Raw genomic sequence first — 20,230 nt, forward strand, 5'->3', positions numbered from 1 at the left:
GAATGAAAGGAGGACACAGCCTGTTTCTAGCCCCTCTGTCTCCTCTCCCTTTACTGACAGAGGGACTTTTCAGGTCTGAAGAGAAAAGGCTGGGCTGCAGAAGGTGGATCACATGATGCTATGGTGGATCTAGGATGCTGCGACACCCAGTAATTTTATTTTCAAATACATCTTGAGGGTTAAGAGTAAGACAGTGACTCTAGGTATCTACTGGGCAACCCACTACTTCCAGCCCAGAATTAGATCCCTATCCCAGGCTGGGAATCACAAACCAAATGCCTTGCACTTAACAGATGTTATATTCTTCCTCCAGAGGCAGGTGATGAGCTACTTTTTTGTTTTTTCTCTCCCTGTGAAAGGGTAGCTGCTGGTGGGTCCCTCCTTACTCTGCAATACTTTGGAAGTTAGAACATTTACCAAGAAATAAGAGTGCCGAGTTACATGTCTGATTAAGAGTTTCAGACTGGAAGACCAGTCTGCTTCCCAGGATAGTGCCCTAATCACCAAACCGTGGGCTAGGCTACTATGGAGGCAGTTTTTATACCTCCAGCTGCTGATTTTTCCAGCCTCAGATGGCCAGGGCAGGCCTGATACTGCTGTTAGAAGTTTGGATAAAGGCAGGGGAATCAACTTTTCTTCTTTCATTAGATGAGAAAAAGATTCAGATGGACAAACTCTTAATTCCTACAGATTTGTTTAACTATTTCCTGTTACGGCTTCTTAAATTCTTAAGTAGGCTCTTCTGAATATTAATTTTCTCTTCTGTTCCTAGGTGCATCTCTGAGTAGGTGACCAGTGTGCTTACTGCGAGGCCTGAGAGAGCTGATAAACGAGCCCGCCTCAAGGCAGCGCGCTGACTCCTTCCCCAGGTAAACAGCACAGGTAAAGACGAGTTGTACAGGGAAATAAAAAAAAAAGAGACAACAGGCAGAAAACAAGCCCTTCTGGCGCTGGGCACAGCACGAGCAATGCCACGAAGGGAAGGAAGACGTAGTTTTTTTGCCTCGTCGCGAAGCGAAAGGAAGGGAAACCACCCCAAGCCCCGGCGAACCCCCCGCGAGGTGAGGCTCCTGCTTACGGCGGTGCCGGGGAAAGCCGCGAGAAAGGCCAAGCGAAAGGTGGCAGCAGCGGGTCGCTCTGCAACCCGACGGCGGCGGCGGCGATCCTCACCGCGTCGGCCAAATCCGCCTGCAGATAACATCTTTCAAATCCGCAGCTGTTCATAAAAAAAAAAAAAAAAAGAAAAAAAAAAAAAGAAAAAAAAAGCGCCTGCTATGATTTATTCAGGCAGCGACGCGGCGGCTTGGGAGCCAAGCGGACGAGGTGAGGCCACCCCAGAGGATGGCGGTCCCCAGGCCGGCGGTGGCCGTTCCCCGGGGGGGGGCGGGCGGCCGCCCCTCTCCCCCGACGGGGACGCGGGTTTCGGCCGCGCGAAGCCGGTGTCGGGGCCGTGGGTTCGGGCGGGCCAGCAGCCCACGGCAGGCGCTGCCCTGACGTCTCAGCCGAGTAAGCGGCCTTTCCTGATCGCTGCGCCGATATTCAGATCGCTGCGAGCGTGAATTAGCAGTAATTACCCCAGGCAACAACAACAAAAAAAAATTGGTATTTTCCCTCAGATACCAAAACTCCGCGCAGCAAGTTAAAAGGACCAATGGAATGGCAACTTTCAGGTGAGTGCTGTAATTGCATTTTACACAAGTTTCTCAGTAAAGGGTTAAGCGCGCCAAGGAGTAAACACGACTTCCATGTTCCTTACCCTCTGTGCTCGCCAGAAGACTTCTGAAACATGGTAGATTTTCCACCCAGGTTTCACAAGGATGGGGAGAGAGAACCGAGGGGAATAAGCCCTTGCTTCCCTCTTGCTGTCAGCGTTTTGGCTGGCAGACCTCAAGTTTCAGCCACTCAACCCCAGGCGGCGGGGACCGCTGTCACTGGCGGGGTGGGTGGGGGGGGAGAAGCTGCTCCCCACCGCCCCCTCTCCCCCCACACCTGCATCCCCGGCCCACCGCCCTGCCTCCCCCTTCCCCGCTAACCCAGAGCCCTCCCCCCCGCTCCCCGGCCGCGGGGGTGGCTGTCGGGCTGGGGGGGGACACACGGGGACGCGCCCCTCCGCGGCTCCGTGCGGTGCGAGGCCGTGGGGGACCCAGCCCGGCCCCGCCCGGCGCAGGCGGCGGCGGCGGCGCCTCAGCGGGAGCGGGGCCGCCTTTTCCCCCCACCCCCTTCCCCAGCGCCGGCTGCTCGGCAGCGGCGGGCGCGCTCCTACTGGGGAGGGGACGGGGGGAAGGAGGGGCGGAGGCAGGCGGGGAGGGAGGGCGGGAGCGCGGCGGCGGCAGATGCTGCGGCGGCGGCTGTCTCTCCTTCGGCCACATCCCGCGGCCGGTGCGCCCGCCCGGCGCGCTGCGCTACGGCGGCGCCGCGCAGCCCGCCCCAGCCGCCGCCGCCGCACCGGCAGCAGCAGCAGCGGTCGCGGCCCCGCACCTCGCCCCAGCGGCGGGGCGGTGGATGCCGAGTCCGCCTCGCCCCGGCAGCCAGCGGGCGGCTTGTCCTGCGGCGGAGCCCCCTCGGAGCCGGATCGGGGCGCTCGCAGGGACGCGGGGACACCGGGGCGCGCAGGCAGACGGGCAGACGCGCACGCCCCGGCGGAGTGGGGGGGGGGGGGCGAGGGGGCAGCCGAAGATGCTGCAGCTGGGCAAGGTCAGGACCTTGCGGTGAAGCCCGGGGCCGTCGCTCGCCCCCCCCCATCCCCCCTTCTTCATCTTTGCCTGGCGGACTGAGGATTTGCTGTTGGGTTTTGGTATATGTTCGGGAGAAAGCAGGCGGAATCGGCGCCGATCGGTGAGTACGGCAGGCACCGTAATGGTGCCAGGTTCCCCCCCCGCCGCACACACACCCTTCCCGCTTGCGTGGTATTTCTTCTTGGTGCGGGCTCCTGCGCTGCTCCCCTCGGCGAGGCAGCCGGGCTGGGTTGGGCTGCCGGGAGCTGTGTTTGTGCCTTCAGCGGAGAGGGAACAAAGTGCGTTATTTTCCCTTGTTTCTTCCTCCCGCGCCTCCTCCCCCCTCCCCAGCTCTTTCTTTCTACGTTAGTCGTTGCTTATGTAGGGCATCGGCGGCACCGTGTCTCCCGACGCCCTGCGCTAATGTACTCGTTACGGCAGTGAAGTCATGGGCCGGGGAGGAGGAGGAGGAGGAAGAAGGGGCCGGGGGAACCGCGGTCCCGAGCCCGCGGGCGGGGGCAGCGCCCGGCCCTGCGCGGAGCCCGGTCGGGAGATGCCGGCGCGATGGCCCGGGCCCTGGGGCGGCTCCGAGCGGCGGCTGCTGCCTCTGTCTCTCTGTCTGTCTGTGTGTCTCCGTGTGTTTGTGTGTGTGGTGTTTCTTCCTTTGAAGCCACCGTCTGCGAAATCCTGCGCTCGAGGAGCGGGCGGAGGGGGGGGGGTGGTGGGGGAGCCGCGGTGTGCAATGTGATGTTTCGTTGATCTATATTTAATGGCTGAAAGGAAAGATGCTTTTTCTTTCCTTTACCCTTACCTTACTCTTATTCTGGTGTGTAATGTGCTTGCATCGATCGGTCAAAGCGTAGCTTCAGCTGAATCAAGTCGCCACAGAGGAGGTGCAGCAGCACAGGCAGTACATGGAATACACAGATTCATCTGGCCAGGGATCTCAGAGAGGAATAAAAAAAGCCTGAAGAAGGATCATTTTAGAAACCATGTTAAATTTCCCCTGGAGGGACCGGTGGCACGAATTGGAGGCACGACTACATGAAAGACTGGAATAAAGCATCTTTGTGCAGAGACATTTTCTTTCTCATAGTTTTAAGTGTTAGGGTGTGCTTTGTTCGAATTCAGGGTGTCGTGATTAACCCTGTGCATTATAGAAAAATATCCAAAACTTGCAGAAAATATTTAGAAAAGGAACAGGGCCTTTATTAAACACCCAGCTGACAACTTTATCGGCTGCAGTAACTGATATTCATGCCCCTTAGAACATGTATGCCTTTTTATTGTCAATAGCAAGATAAAGTAAAAACTTCATGTTGCAGGTTTATTTTCACAGTCTCTGTAGGTGGTCTGTATGTAAAGCGAAAACAGTGAGCTGTGGTTCATAGGAAGCCCCTCCTTAGGTTATGCTAAGCCTTACGTACCTCAAGATAGCGAGAGGACTACCCAGAATTATACAGAGTTTATGTAAGTCTGTTGTGGGCTTTTGTAAAATCAAGATAGGGGAAAAGTATCTTTGTCGTCCTCTCGTTAAGAATATATTCATTAAAAAATGAACTGATTATCTAACTCATGTAGGCTGGGTCGATATTTTTCAAGCAGCTTCATTAGTTGGTCAATGTGTGACTGACACGGTGTGAGGGAGTTAGGTGCAGGTCTCCAGAGAAAGCTGCTGAGTATCCTACTTATGGGCCTTAGGGACTCAAATGGCTTTAGGGCTTTTGTGAACCTATTTACCTTTACCCAGGTTATCTGGGGAGGAGCCCCAACCCTAAACCCAAAGTGCTTAGGAAGTTTGGGATATGTAAGGAAAACTCGGACATTCTACGATGATCAAATATCCTTGTAAGACTAATTCTGAGCCAAGTTGGTGAAGCTGTCTCTTTTCAGTCTGTGAATGACTTTACCCTTTGGGAGCCTTGACTATCGGTCTGCAATCTGCAAAACTGCAGAGAACTTGCCGATAGATCATCCTCATTAGTAAGAAGTTGATTAATGGCTCGGGACTCCGTTGAATGTGATTGTGTTGAATGTTGTAGTACCGAAACAGGAGATCACATCTCGATCACGTTGTTCAGAGATGGTTTTTTGCAGTCTGTTATATAAGAGAGGCTCTGAAAAAAGGAGTAGCGGGCTCTGCCGTGTGTACATACCAAAGGAGGTACCCTTCAAAGCTGCTGGTAGGAGGCAAAGTATTTATTTCTGAATGCCAGTTGCATGACTTTTTATGAATTGCAAGGAAGATGCTTTTGGGAGGGAACTCCAGCTACGGTGCTCGAGTTCTGTTTGTCAGGTGTTAAAAGCAATAAATAGCTCATCACTGGCACGAGCTTGTGACTTTTGCTGTGGTTTGGTTGGTTTTTTTTGAATAATGCTACTAAAATAATTTCGTCCTCACATAATGAACTCTGACAGACAGCTGCACAAAATAGAAATAGTAGCAACTAAAAAAAAAAGGTGTTTGCATAATTCTCATTTGCATAATTTACCTTTGCTGATGGATGGTATCACTTTAATGGCTGTGGTTCGGTGTTAGGTATTTGTTTCTCAAGACACGTGTAAAATCAACTTATGCTACAAAGGAGGTACTGGTGCAGCTTATTTTAAGGGTTTTAAGAAATGCATTTTTAGGTAGGGCTGTAGATTGGCATGTAAATGGAGCAGATAACAGAATCAGCAGAACTCATGAGTGTTAAATTTTGCACTAAATTTCAGATACATTTTCTATTTCATGGTTCAGTGTGATATGATTTTAAGAGCCTATCGCTTGTGGAAATTCCAGTATATCTTTGTTAGGATTTCAAACATACATTTCAACAATTCCTAGAAGCAACTGTTTTCAGGAGTATCAGCAAGATAAGGAAAATACATTATTACAATATTCTTTACTTAAATAAGGACCTGTGGTTTTGATGCTTATTGATTGCACTTGTAAGTCAGGAAGAGTTTGATATTTCAAGTTACAGCTGAGGTTTGACAAAAATGAAATTGATTGTTCCTCCCCTTTGAAGGTTTCAGTAAGATCTTATCACAGGATGAGTTTTGGATGCTTACTTAACTGCACAGTATTAAATTTAGTAGTCTAGTTATTAATAACATACAAGTAAACAATAAACCTTAATGGAGGCAGCTTTGTTAAATATGGTGCATTTCTTTTTTAAATGACAGCATGGTTCTGAAGTAAAACACATTTGCTTTTAAATAAGAGATTGATTTTTTTCTTGACAAAAGTCATTACACCTGCGAAAACATTATTTTTCTGATCTTTTTTCTTTTTTTTTTTTTTTTTGATGGGGGCATGGTGGGAAAAGTTATTTCTCTTATGTCAATAGGAAGTCTCTGAGCAGGACAGGTGTGCAATCCTCTGCTCATGCACTGCAGAACCACACGACCCTTTGGCTAATGGCTCCTCTATAATTAGGCTCACTTGGAAAGAAGTCTGAATGCAGCATGACACACTGAAACAATTTCTTCTATCCCCTTGGGATGTGCTAACTTCGTGTCATGAATGGGTTGTAAAAGCAGATTGCCTGACCAGATTCTCTGGCAATATGCTGGACAAAATTTAAGTTCAATTAAATTGAAAAGGAAATATGGTATCTGTTTATATGTAAACTGATAGCCATGTTAATAGATTTTTTTGTCTTCTATTAGTTGCCAGCTTAGTGTAAAACTAAGAAATGGAGAAACGTCACATTATCTATGAGAGCAAGTATTTAATATTTGTTTAAATTGCTCTTGGCATGCTAACTTCTAGTGCATCCTACTGGCTCTTAATCTGCCTGTTCTACTTTACAAAATTCAATTACAGTAATAAGCAGTAACTTCAAGAGACATAAAGCATGGAAGAGTTTGTATTATCTTGTCCTTTTGGCTACTGCCTATTTTATTGAAGTTTCTGGAAAAAACCCCAGGCTTCTAACGAAACTTTAAAACTTCATACTTCTCAGACCTACCAAAAAAGGTGGTAACTGTTTTAAATTCATATATAAAATAACCATGTTTGATGATACATTTTATTATGGTTTATTGCATTAGCCATAATAGTTGTACTGTATAACAAATCATTATTTTTCACTTGTTTGCATTTGAGAAGCCACAAATATGCAGAGTCCACTTTGAGTAGTAACATCCAAAATCAAGAATACCTGAGAGCTAAAGGGGCTTTTCCTAAGAGGTTCTCAAGGGGAAGACTTTTAATTTCCGCATGCCCCCCCCCCCAGTCTCTTCTACCGTGTCCCTCCCCATCTTTTTTTTTTTTTCCTGCCAAAGTTTGCAATTGATTTCTTCATTTCCCAAAAATCTTCACAGTACAGTAATTTCCATTTGGTCGAGAAAATTACTTTTGGAAAGTGACAGTAAAACTTAAATTTCTCTGCTTAGTGTAACATAAATGTATTCTTTTTTCAGCCATAGGTACATTCTTCTGTCCTAACACAGTCAATCATTGTTCAATTAAGTAACACCAAAATATCCCTTTAAGGCTGAATTTTTGAAGTGAGCCAAATGAAATTATGCAGGTAGCGTAAATAGGGATTCTGATGGGGTTCTTAATTGTTTTAAACCTACTGAAGGAGACTTAACTCTTACGTGCTCATTTCTATCAGCTTAATTTATTTTAAATTACTAAGATGTTTGGGGACATAAATAGACCTAAGTTTCAATGTGGTGGTAGAAAATTGCTGTAGCTTTTAGTACCACTAGGATTATTAAAATTTGTAATTTGCATCCTGCAAAGGTACAGGCTTTCCGTTACAAGCAGCGAGCAGTTTGGAAGGATGACTGGCAAGGGTCGCAGGGATAACTCAAGGCTTCAGACAATAAATTTCAAGGAATGTGTTACATTTTAATTCCTGCTTCCCGTGAGAGTACTTCTACAGTTTTTGAAGCTAGATATCTGAAAAGCAAGACAATCTGTACTGCATGTTGAAAACAGAACATGTGAACCTTAAAATTTTTGTTTATATTTTTCGACTGAAATACTGGAACTCATGACTCTGCATTTCTGGTATGCTAGCTGATCTACAGATATATTTTTTATTTTCATTATTTTAGAATTATCTGAGCGAAAAGTCTAACTTGTACAAAGGAGTGCACTTCTCTGAAAATGACATACATGATGATGTGAATCAAGTCCTGGCATTCTGGTATTTTCTCCTAATGTTGTACTTGGCTGGATAGTAAGCGGGTTTCTTTGAAAGCAGGTTGTTGTTGTCCCAGTCAAATTTGCTTGTTTAAAAATAATCATTCTCCTTGCCAAGAGATGGACGGTTGCTTTACCTGTTTGGCATATGGGAAGGTGAAAGCCTTTTCACACTTACTTTTTGGCATGAAAAATGGCATGGCATTGGATATGGAGCTTCCTATTCAATGGAAAGTGTTGTGAGTGAGAAGGCAGAAGGAAGGCTAGGTCAGAGAACCGTTATCTAAGGCAACAACAGCTTGAAGGTTTTCAACAATGGAAATGTCTCAAGGTTAGACAGGGAGAGCCTGTTGGGCAAACCTTATTGTTGTGTTTTTTGCCAGAATTTTTAGAGAAATTGAGTTCTTTAAATAAGCAGATACCTGAAGGCATTCTTAACACCATCTCTTTCTCACTTGCATTTCTTACAACAACTCAACTTCAGGACAGCTTGTGAACATGCCTAATGGCGTCATCTCATTTCTGAATGGCGTGGTACCTCTGAAAGTGAGATTCTGCATGATCTAGAAGCTGAAGTCTCATGGAAAGTGGGAGCTGGCTCCTAAACAGTGTAGATGCTAAATACAGAGTGGATAATCTAGTGGATTCTTACGAATCAAAATCTAGGTCAGTCTATGAGCATTTTGACATATTGTCAAATATGACTAATCATTTTGTTAAACTTTCTGAATATCTCTGATGAAGTACCTTATCCTTGATCACCACATGATGTAACCTGAACCTTCAGTTCAGTGCCTCACCTTGTCTGACCTAGGGTGCTTAGAAATGCAGTAAATAGAACACAAAAGCTTTGGGTATTTTGAAAAAGTTTGTCCTTTAATGAAGGAGGTTGACAGTAATTGATGAATCGCATAATTCTTGCTATTCTTACTGCAAATGGTTTTAAAGCTTGAATTACAAGAATAATGTGACTTTATGTATTGGGTTTACGCGGCAAGGTTTTGGTTGCAGGGGGGCTACAGGGGTGGCTTCTATGAGAAGTTGCCAGAAGCTTCCCCCATGTCCGATAGAGCCAATGTCAGACGACTCCAAGACGGACCCACCACTGCCCAAGGCTGAGCCCATCAGTGGTGGTGGTAGCACCTCTGGGATAATGTATTTAAGAAGGGCGGGGAAAAATAATGCATGGCAATAACCAAAGAGAGGAGTAAGACTATAAGAGACAAACAACTCTGCAGACACCAAGGTCAGTGAAGAAGGAGGGGAGGAGGTGCTCCAGGCACCAAAGACACGGTTCCCCTGCAGCCCGTGGTGAAGCCCATGGTGAGGCAGGCTGTCCCCCTGCAGCCCATGGAGGTCCACCTTGGAGCAGATATCCACCTGCAGACTTTAGAGGACCCCAGGCCACAGCAGGTGGATGCCCAAAGGAGGCTGTGACCTCATGGGATGCCCATGCCGGAGCAGGCTCCTGGCAGGACCTGTGGACCCATGGGGAGAGGATCCCACGCTGGAGCAGGTTCACTGGCAGGACTTGGAACCGCATAGGGGACCCACACTGGAGCAGTCTGTTCCTGAAGGACTGCACCCCATGGGAGGTACCCATGCTGGAGGAGTTTGTGAAGAGCTGCAGCCTGTGGGAAGGACCCATGTTGGAGAAGTTGGTGGAGAACTGTCTCCCATGGGAGGGACCCCACGCAGGAGCAGGGGAAGAGTGTGAGGAGTCATCCCCCTGAGTAGGAAGGATCAGCAGAGACAAGGTGTGATGAACTGACCACAGCCCCCATTCCCCATCCCCCTGTGCTGCTCGGGGGAAGGAGGTAGAGAAATGGGGAGTGAAGTTGAGCCTGGGAAGAAGGGAGGGGTTGGGGGAGGTTTCTTAATTTTGGTTTTATATCTCATCCTCCTGTGATTTGATTGGTAATAAATTAATTTTCCCTAAGTCAAGTCTGTTTTGCCTGTGACGGTGAGTGATCTCCCTGCCCTTATCTCAGCCCACGAGCCTTTCGTTATATTTTCTCTCCCCCGTCCAGCTGAGGAGGGGAGCGACAGAGTGGCTGTGGTGGGTGTCCAGCTAGGGTCAACCCAGCACACTTTATATATGGACTCCACTGCAGTGCTGATGTATGTCATCTGGTGGTACTGGGTAAAACTTGGAAATGTGATAATATCTCTTCTACATAAGCGTCAATAACATAGGAGGCCTAATGCATTCTCAAAATTACCGTAACAACCAAAAAACCAGGAGGCGCTTGCATTTTATTTCTTTATTTCTGTTGTTAAACCACGTCCATAGCATTTGTGCCCAACAGAAGGATTTTGAGTAACAGGGTTGGAAGTTCTGCTTTGGGATCACCAAGTGAATTCCCAAATGCCTCTCAGCTATGTCTACATGATTTTTAGAAGGTAAAATTTGGTTCACTCTGGGGAAAAATAGTATTTGTAATCTGGCACAGACCTCATTAAGGATTAACTACTACAAATGCTTTTATTTTACTAATGTCATACAGCTTCCTATAGCTGAATGCACGTGAGATATGCAGCACCATTTCCTCTTTTTCTCCTGTGTAAATGTGATGGTCCCGTAAAGATTTTGTAGGTTCACAAGGATGTATTTTTGGTTGAAAGTGTTTCTGAAAAGCTTAGCAGTTTATTGCACTTATTTTTCACTTCTGACTTCTATTGTCTTTAGCAAGAGCAAGTAAAGTATTGCACAAAGCCTCAGGGGTCTTGGTGGACTCTGACTTTAATCTCCTCAAAGAAGGATGGGCAGGTTGAGCTTAATTAGAAACATGCATGTCTAATCGAAGGGTAAATTTAGAATCACAGGTTTTAAGAATTGGCATTAGAAACAGAGTCATGATACCAAGAAGTCTTTTTCATATAAATGGGAGCATTGAACAGAAGCCATAGTATACGTGAGAAACCTAATGCACTATTCTGTTAAGCAATTGTTCAATGCTCTCAGGTAAACAGGTCTTTAAAATATGTGTCATTACTTTTTTTTTTTTCCTCCAATAAAAACAAATTCCAAAGCATGCATTTCTGGTCAAATTAGGGAAGTTTGTTAGCCTCTGAGTGTTTCCACTGGGAGCCTGTGCGCTTAATTCTCAATGCTGACTGTCATAATGAGCACTCAAAGGATGGATAATACTCCTCATTTCAGAAAGAAACAAACATTTCCTTACATTCTGTGTCACCTTATGTAGCGTAGGTCTGTGCAGCAGTTACTTTATGTGGATGAAATGCAAAGGTATGGTGTAAAACTTGACCTTTATATCACCTCTTTGTCTTTCTGAGGTTGAGTTTTGATCAGTTGTCTTAAATGTTCCCTCTCTGTAAATAAATTTTAATTAGAAGTAGTCAAGATTAATCAGCTTTATAATTCTTAATTTTCTGTCTCTAGGTCCAGGAGGTACACTGGATGTATAGGTCTTGCTGTCTTTTTTTTTTCCCCAGTCTGTTTGAAGAGATGTGAATTTTCGGTAGCGAGTAATAAATATTTCTTCTATTTCATGTGTATTAGTATAAAAAGAATTAAACTGAGCAGAGAAAATACAAGTTTTTGAACGGTAAAAACAAAAGTCAAGACTTTGATTGTGTTTTATGCCTTCAGTTTAGCTTAGAATGGCTAAAACTTTGCACGGTTAGATTAAGTAAAGTGATTTAGTTTGTTTTCCAAAGTAAGATTTTTTAAAATTTTATTATTATTTTTAGCAAGTGCAACATTGGTGCTTGAGGAATATGCTATACTCAACATTTATGTCCAGCTAAGTGCCACATAAACTCGACCTACTTTTAGTACTTTGGGCCATTTTGTATTTTTGAGGTCTGGCACCTCTGTCTGGCCTCCTGAACATGCTGGTGTCCTTTCGTTGGGTAACATGTGGGGCAGCGTCACTTCAGAGAACCTGATTTTCTTGGTTTTGTGTGAACTACCGAAATATATTTACTCAAACCGGAACTGGCCGTCGAGGGGAAAGCAGGGGTTTCCTCTACAACATTCCTCTGCCCACTGGAGTCCTCAGGCTGACATTGCTGATGGATCGCTCTGTCTGAGACTCTCTCAGCATCGCCTCCCCTCTAAAAATATCCATCGAGGAGCTACTTGGCTTTTGATCAGTGGTGATGACAATATTTCAGGTCCCCAAATGACAGATTGCTGGTGATCTATTGACAGAACAGACTTAGAGCAATGATATTTTGTCAAGGAGCCAAAGACTCCGTAGTATAAATTGCTTTTGCGTTTGGTTTTTTTTTTTTACTGCCTATCTGGTGTCCAAGGCAGAGAAGGAGATCTGAGGTACTGTTAATAGCAAACCAAAAAAGGCTGGGGGAGGAAAGTGGGGGCAGGGAGAGAGGCTGGAAGGCACAGTTGCTGTATTGTCGATGAGTAAGAAAGGTGCTAATTCAATCTTTTAACGTAAGTGGTTGAACCAGTCTGATGATTTCCAGTAAATACTTTAAGAAATACATTTTCAGAAGTGTATTATTTACAAAAGCATACCAGTTCTAACAGGAGATCTTGCACAGATACAATAAACAAAACACAGTTTGAACTTTAAGAAATGCATGCCTGCATATATTCTATTCGTATGCTATAAGCAGGTCTGGAATTAGCTGGACCTGTGTCAAATGTTAAAATTCCTCTCTTGCACGAGCGTTACATAACTTGTATTTCGAGCTCAAAAGCCATGTAATTTTGTATTTTCCCCCAGGCAAACCCCCGTTGTACTCTTGTTGAGTATGGTAACAGAAATCCAACTGATTCAATGGGACACCTGTGCTTTACAAGATGTCCCTTAGTAAAAATATTTTTTCTCCTTATTCAGCCTTCTTTCACTTGTTCTTCAATAACTCCACAATCTAACATTTATCATGACACAGGTGTTTGTTGTTCTTTTTTTTGTTTGGTGGGGGTTGGTTTGTTGGTTTAAAGAAAATTACAGGTATTACAGTGTTATCATACAACAGGCAGGATGAGTGATCTCAGTAATAGTTTATAATTTTTATACTTCAGAACTCATAAATTTTGCTACACTGGGTGAAATGATTATTTTCCAGATTTGATCAATATATGAGTTCCAGGTGGGGGAAAACTGATGGAAGAGTGGGAAAGAGAAGGAAAAAAATCATAATGCTAGTTTGCTTAGCTAACTTATCTTACAGACATATCCTTCCTGACCTGTAGAACAGTGTAGTTCTGGAAGTACAAGGTTTGTTTAGCAGATACTGTAGTGTACTTGTCAATAAATGGTATTGCTCTCTAGAAAGTCATACAGACCTCTAAAACAAGTAACTAAGTTTATGGAAATACATGTTCTTGGGAATGAAGCAATTATTTTTCCCCTTTTCGCTGTTTTTAAATTCACTTATTCATAAAGTATTTAGCATGCCTGGAGTACAATACCATAACTGTAATAAAAGAAGCAAGGACTACTGATTTTTGAAGGGCTTAATATTCTCATCATAACATTTAAGTATCCATGTTTTCCAAATACTTTTCTAATAAATCTGTATTAAACTATGGTCTTTTGGTTCTACTTTGGATTTAATAACGACGTAGTATTGGCAGGTAGCCAAAAATTAAGGGGTTTTGTTACATGGTTTTATTTAGGAGTGTCTAATTTGTAGTGCTATGCAATATAGTCATATTTTTTGCTTAACAAAAGTGAATAAGTGGTTGGTAGGAAAAAGCTGAGCTGGCGGGGGGCAGAAATGGGACAAGTGGAGAAGAGCAGCAGTGCCTAGAACTGATTTCAGAGTGAGAATGGGAAGGAAAGGAGTGATTGTTCTTGGGGTTACAAAGTTAAAAGTATTTCCCTAACTGTTCTACCTGTTGATCCACTGAAATGCATTAGTCCTACACAGGGGACTGTAAGGATCCAGGTGAATCCTTACTATATATAGTCTCTTGAATTGTTTGTCTGTAGAGAAGTAGGTGCCAGGTTTCCTCCCCTGTGCACATTCAAGGTGATACTAGTTTGTCCTCTTTCATGCTTACCTACCTATCCAGCAAAACCATGTGCTGGTGGATGTGTTGTAAATGTTAGGATGCTGTCACCCTACAAAGAGGCAATTTTGGTGTTTATACTGAAAATAGGGTTAGTGAGTTAGTTTGACATTTTAATGAAGTGATTTAGTCTTCAGGTCTGGAGTAAGCTATTGGACTTTAGCTTCAACTTTTTCTGCTCATCTGACAATAGAAGTGCAAGCTTTGGATACTGAGAACACATTTAGAAATACCCATTCTTCTGTATATTTGGTGAATGCACATGCATTAATATGTGGGACGTTGTTATTTGAATAAAAGTTGTAAAATAAAAATGAGAGAGAATTTTAACTTCTTACTGCTGGGAAGTGTGGTAGCCACCTAAAACTCAGGTTAGATGAAGTTCTTTTTTTAAAGGAGAAATATTTGTGTTCTCACAGTGAAACAAGACTCTACAGTGCTTAGTTACAGTACAACTAAATTAAGTAGATGGTATGAGAGAGACAGACATACTTCAGGGTCTGTATCAAGGTGGGAGAACGTATGTGCAGGTAGAAATGTCTACATAGAAGCGTGGTATGGGCTTTCAGTGGCTGCTCCCATTCAGATGGGAAATCAACCTCAGCAATAAGTGGTAGCTACAGCACCTCAGGTTGCCTGTGTGATTCATCAAGAACCTTGCCTGTTGGAACGGTATGAGTTGAGACCTATGTTTGGTTTTGGATCAGCTAAAGGAGGCAACATCACTGTGATAAATCCTCTACTACTTCAATAGAGTTTGAGGATAGCTAAAATAATTTTATTTTTGTATTCCATTCCCTTCAATGTGCAGCTCATAGTAGTTTATGTGAAAGGGCTAGAGACTTGTGATTTATTTCACAATACCAGGTTTTAGATATAAAGTGTATTTCTGAAGCACAGCTATACATCTGCATTTCACAGGAACAGTCAGAGAAAGGAAGGCCAGTACAAAGCTTTTTCTTCTTTGCACATGAATCATTTTTGGAGCTTCTTCAAAAAGGTGACTTACCCTGCTGAATGATTTTATAGAACATTGTGTAATGTTTCTGATGTATTAATCTTCATCTTTTTCATATATGTGTAGAAAAGAAGAATAAAATGGGAATTGCAGTTTAAGGTCTGAGCATTTCTATGTACAGAACTTCTGAAGTTTGAATATATAGGCAGAGTTTTTAAAAGTACCTAAATATGACATTCCAATATTACCCAAAACATAACAGACATTTAAAGCAGTGCTGCCTCTCTCTTAATTATTTATTTCTGTCATGCGGGCTTCCTCTTCTGTAACAGCTTTTTGTTCAGTTGTCTTGAAACAGTCATTAGTGGCTTAAATAGAATATCACCAAAGTTTTTGTTGCCTCCTGAATTCTGTTGTTGCATTATTATTTCATTTTTTTAAATTATTTTAAACATCTGGGATCCCTCCTGCTCTCTGACAGAATGTGAGTGCTGTCACTTGTTAACAAGTGTGCACGCGTTACGTATTGCAGCCCTCCGTGGTTTATGATACTGCTTTATAGATGAAATAATTTCATGGTGCAAAAACGTGATGTCAAGGGTCTCAAGCTGCTGTCTGGAGATGCAGGCTAGCTTGTGGTGGGAGCCTCAGGAATTCCTCCGGTCATCCGGTCTGCAGCTCTCGTTTCAAACTTTCTTATTGTTCTTCTTATATCAAACCAAACTTCTCAATGTTTGAGTGGAAGTGTATTTGCTTCTTATTGATACTGTATTTCAGTAGGCTAATTTTGTTATGAAACTGGACTTCAGAACTGAGTTACAACAGGAGCTCGAAGCTAGTTGTAATATGCCAGTGTTTCCCACCTTGAAATACGGAGTGATCTCAAAACATTTGAGTTCATCCGTGACCTTTTACAAGCAATGACAAACACAAGAACCACAGTCAGGACTATGCTTCAGCACTCTGCCTGTGCAGAGTGGCATCTAACCAACTCCTTCCCAGGGCGCGTTGAGAAAATTGTGTGCTGTAGATTCATTAACTGTACCGTATACGAAAGACCATATGCAAGAATGCAGATGGAGTAGCAGACTGTAGTGTTAATTTACCAATCATCTAAGCAATCAAACATAGTGGTGGCTCTTCTTTTTGTACTCCCTCAGTGTTTTGACAACTGAACTTAGATCACAACCCTGTTGAACTGGTGCTGTCCAAAGCACGCTCACAGATGGTCCTTGTGCTGAAAAGTTCAAAAACCTAGCTAACACAATTGCTGAAGGGAAAACAAGTCTAGAGAGGGTGAAAACAGGTCAGGTACAAACATGAAAATAGGATCCTTGTTGCTTATGTACTCCGTCTCCTAGAACATGTAGCCCTTTCCATGTCGTGTAAGCAAATACTTGTCCCTTGTTCTACTGCTCTCAGTGCATGGATGGCATAAAACTTAACTTTTGCTTGACTTCTTATGATGCTTTCCCAAGCAGGTAACAACATGTTTTATGTGATGCAAGTGGCTTTTTTTCCAAAACAGAACGCGTCATTACTGAGCTTGTGCCCCTTCTTTTAAAAAAATGAAAATCAGTAAAAGGGGTGTCATTTAGAGGGGAAAAAAGAAGGGGAGGAAGGTAAATTGTACTGGGCGTCTTCCCTGTGAGAAGTTTAAAACCAGAACTTGCTTTTGCAAGAATAATGAAGCTGTAGAAAGTGTCAATGAATACCCTGCTGGTGGTCACTTGCTACAGCATTTATACTACTGTATTAACACAGAGTGTGTAAGGAATGGTATTAAACTCCTTTGTGAGCAAGAGTCTGTTGCTGTTGTTTCATCATGTACTAAGAGAGAGAACTGGCCGGACAGCTTCTGTTCAAGCCTTGTTGTGTTACCAGTAATAATTTCTTTCCAATCCTTTCCTTCTTTTTTTTTTTTTTTTTGTCTGTTTCAAGACGAATGTTTAGAATTCCTGTATCCATAGGTTGTCTTCTTCAAATAGAGGTCAAGTTGATGTGGAAGTAATTGAAGATTCTTTCAGCAAAATAATTAGCATAGGTAAGCCCTAGAATACCTGGACAATCTCTCAGCAATTTTCTGTTAACTTTCACAAAGCATTAAACGCTATTCGCATTTTGGTTTGCTTTAAAAATATCTCAGAGCTTTTAAGATGATTTCTCAAAAGTGGTCTTTTTTGGCGTCATTTCTCTTGACATTCATTTTGTGAGGAGAAACAAAGAAAGAAAACAAAAAAAAAGAAACAAAAAGGGAACAAAAAGGGAAAGGGCCAAGGTGGCTGAGCACCCTAGGGTTTGACTCAGTGGATCAGAAGGTAACCATAGACTTACCTTTGCACTTTGTATATAAGGTAGAAGTTGCCTTTATCACTTAGTGTGTTTAAAATGAAGTAAAAATACCTCAACAACTGTAGGTAATGACTTTGGTGGCAAGAATGTATAATGATGTTTTTGGCCATACTATGGATTGTGTTTATTGTTCTGGAATAATTTGCAGGTAGTGATACAATACACAATCAAAAAGATATTTAATGCAATATTAATTTGAAAAATAAAATTTGTTAAACATAACAAATTCCATGAAACGTTAGTTGTAGCTTTTGTAGCTGCTGCTATTTCAGTTAAAACAATAATTAAAAAAAAAAAAAAGGTTTGCTGAGCAAAATGAATTCAGTTTATTGGAGAAATTTTATTTTCACAACTGATCCATGTATATACTTGTAGTCAGCCTCGATAGTATTGTCTATTGAAATGCACAGTGAATTTTAGAACATCTGCCCCTCTCATTATTCTAAATATTAGTATCCTAAATGCATGTACATAAGGTGATTACTCCTTATGTTTTTATACACTGCTGTTCTAGGAGCTGCTCAAAGCATGTCTTTGTTTTTCTTATCCATTGTTCCTCTAGGTTGTCAGATTACAATCAGCAAGACTTTTGCATAGTTAACAATCACTTACACCTCAAAAGGGTAAATACAATGTGAATGACAATGGTATTTCCTACAGATATAATCTGAAGAGAAATTTCAGTTTAAAAACCATAGTTCCTAGGAGATAAGTTTGTTTACCGTTATGTGTGGATATAGCAGAGTACCTTATCTCCTTTATCCATGGTAGAGATAATATTTCTTTTGTGTGTGTGCTCAGAGGACGGATAGACTTTGAATCTTTTTTTTCTTTTGTCTGTCTTTTTTTTTTCCCCACCTTCTTCCAACACACAGTTCCACAGTTGAGCACCCTTCCCTGACATCACTCAGTCTCTTACGAGCTTTGCTGTAGGCTTCATTACCTGTGTTTTCAGCTACTAGCTGGCTTGTTTTGGATGCTGCTTTTTGCTGGGTTAAGGCACAGGGCGTTGTTAGTGACAGAGAACCAGAGCTCGCTCCTCATGGCTGTGGCAGCATGAAATTCCGTGGCATCTCATTGTCGGTCTGTGACTATCAAGCTGTCTCAGGGTGGTTCCAGTAGAGCTTTTCCTGTTATTCCACTGTACACTCTGTTAGAGAGGCAAGAATGTATCTGATCAAATCCTAGTAAACAGCTGACTTGGGCTTCGGAATTAGTTTGTAGGCAACAGTGTATTTGCTCGCTGAAGAGTGGTGGAGTTGGTACTAATCCACTTTGTCATGGCATCTGCCCATCACCTACATTAAAAATTCTACTTTTATACTAGTTGTAGGAGATTTGAAGTCTCTAATAATTATCTTTGAAAGGTCATGGCGAACAGGGGAGTTCCTGAGGACTGGAGGAAAGTGGACATCATTCCTGCCTTCAAGAAGGATGATCTGGGGAACTACAGGCCTGTCAGCATCACCTCATTCCCTGGGAAGGCGATGGAGCAAATCCTCCTGGAAACAATTTCCAAACATATGAAGGACAAGAAGGTGATTGGGAGTAGTCAGCATCAATTTATGAAGGAGAAGACATGCTTGACCAGCCTGATAGCCTTCTACGATGAAGAAGATAGATGAAGGGAGAGCAGTGTTTGTGATTTATTATGACTTGATGGGAGACTTTTGGCAGTCTCCCATTACATCCTCATAGACCAGCTCTTGAAGTACGGGTTAGATAAATGGACAGTGACATGGTCTGAAAACTGGCTGAACTACTGGGCTCAAAGGGTTGTGGTCAGCAGCATGAAGTCCAGCTGGAGGCTGGTCACTAATGGTGTACCCCAGGGATTGATACTGTGTCCTATATTGTTTAATATCTTCATTCATGATCTGTGTGATGGGACAGAGTTACACTCAGCAAGTTTACAGATGATACAAAACTGAGAGGAGTGGCTGATACACCAGAGGATTGTGCTGCCATTCAGAGAGATGATAACAGGTTGGAGAAAAGAGCGGACAGGCACCTTGTGAAGTTCACAAAGGCAAAATGCCAAGCTCTGCACCTGGGTTGGAATAACCTCTTGCACCAGGACATGCTGGGACCAACTGTCTGAAGAGCAGCTTTGCAGAGAAGAATCTAGGGTTCCTGGTGGACAAGTTGGACATCAGCCAGCAGTGTGCTCTCATGGCAAACAAGGCCAGACAGCCCCCTGGGCTGCATTAGGAAAAACATCACCATGAAGTGGAGGGAAGTGACTCTTCCCTTCTACACAGCACTGATGAGGCTACATCTGGAGAGCTGTGCGCGGTTCTGCTGCATTTCTAGATAATTTACAACTGTTCTTTGACTTCTGCTTTGGCATCTGCATTGTCTCAAAGTAATTAGTGGGCTGCAGTATCCGTTTAACTGTTACTTAACGTTGAATGAGGAAGAAGGCTTTAAACTGGGAATGGAAGCTGTTTTAAATGAGGGTACGGGTCTGATATGTTCCCACTGACACTTGCTTTTAACACAGTAGGCAACTGGTTTCTCTGCAAATGGGAGTCTGTACATGGTCTTCAGATTGAACATTGGATAGGTTAATCATCCCAAGAATGTCAGTTGCATTGTGGCTTGTCCAGTGTGCAGGACAAGTTTCTTGGCAGGCAGATGGCAAATGAATGTTCTGGTGCTGCCTGAGAACTTTGACATAACAGGATGCAAAGGAGCTCAGAGCTTTGCAGAGTTTCTAGTAGGGCCAGTACGCCTGCAGTAAGGGTGTCTGTGCAGCGCCATTCAGCTTTGCCCGAGACCAACTCTTCTACATTCAAGAGCTAGTCTCCTGAAATTCAAAATTCAGAGTAGCGAAAGCTGGATCCCTGAGGAGCCCATCATCAAGATATTTCAAGACTCTCATTACAGTTTTCTCCAAAATAGACCCTATATGATTTTGTTAGCAATTGGTCTTCATTTCATTTCACCAGTCACTGATATGGCACTCTACTTTATTTAAAGTGATGTGTATGTCTCAAATTACTCTGATACTGGAACTGGAGAAGTATATGTAGCATGCTCCCTTTTTT

At 43.3% G+C, this 20,230-nt stretch overlaps 1 protein-coding gene across 3 annotated transcripts in view; it reads left to right on the forward strand.

Moving 5' to 3' along the window:
* Positions 1-2,661: 2,661 nt before the first annotated feature.
* The window catches only part of CTNND2 (catenin delta 2), a 680,238-nt gene continuing 662,669 nt past the window's right edge, over positions 2,662-20,230 (forward strand). For all 3 annotated transcript variants that reach the window (XM_063326147.1, XM_063326148.1, XM_063326150.1), the window contains exon 1: positions 2,662-2,835. In XM_063326147.1, the coding sequence (XP_063182217.1) occupies positions 2,799-2,835 (37 nt within the window). In that variant the 5' untranslated portion in view covers positions 2,662-2,798. The remainder of the gene's footprint in view (positions 2,836-20,230) is intronic.

Source organism: Chroicocephalus ridibundus, chromosome 2, assembly GCF_963924245.1.
Source record: "Chroicocephalus ridibundus chromosome 2, bChrRid1.1, whole genome shotgun sequence".
Lineage (NCBI taxonomy): Eukaryota > Metazoa > Chordata > Aves > Charadriiformes > Laridae > Chroicocephalus > Chroicocephalus ridibundus.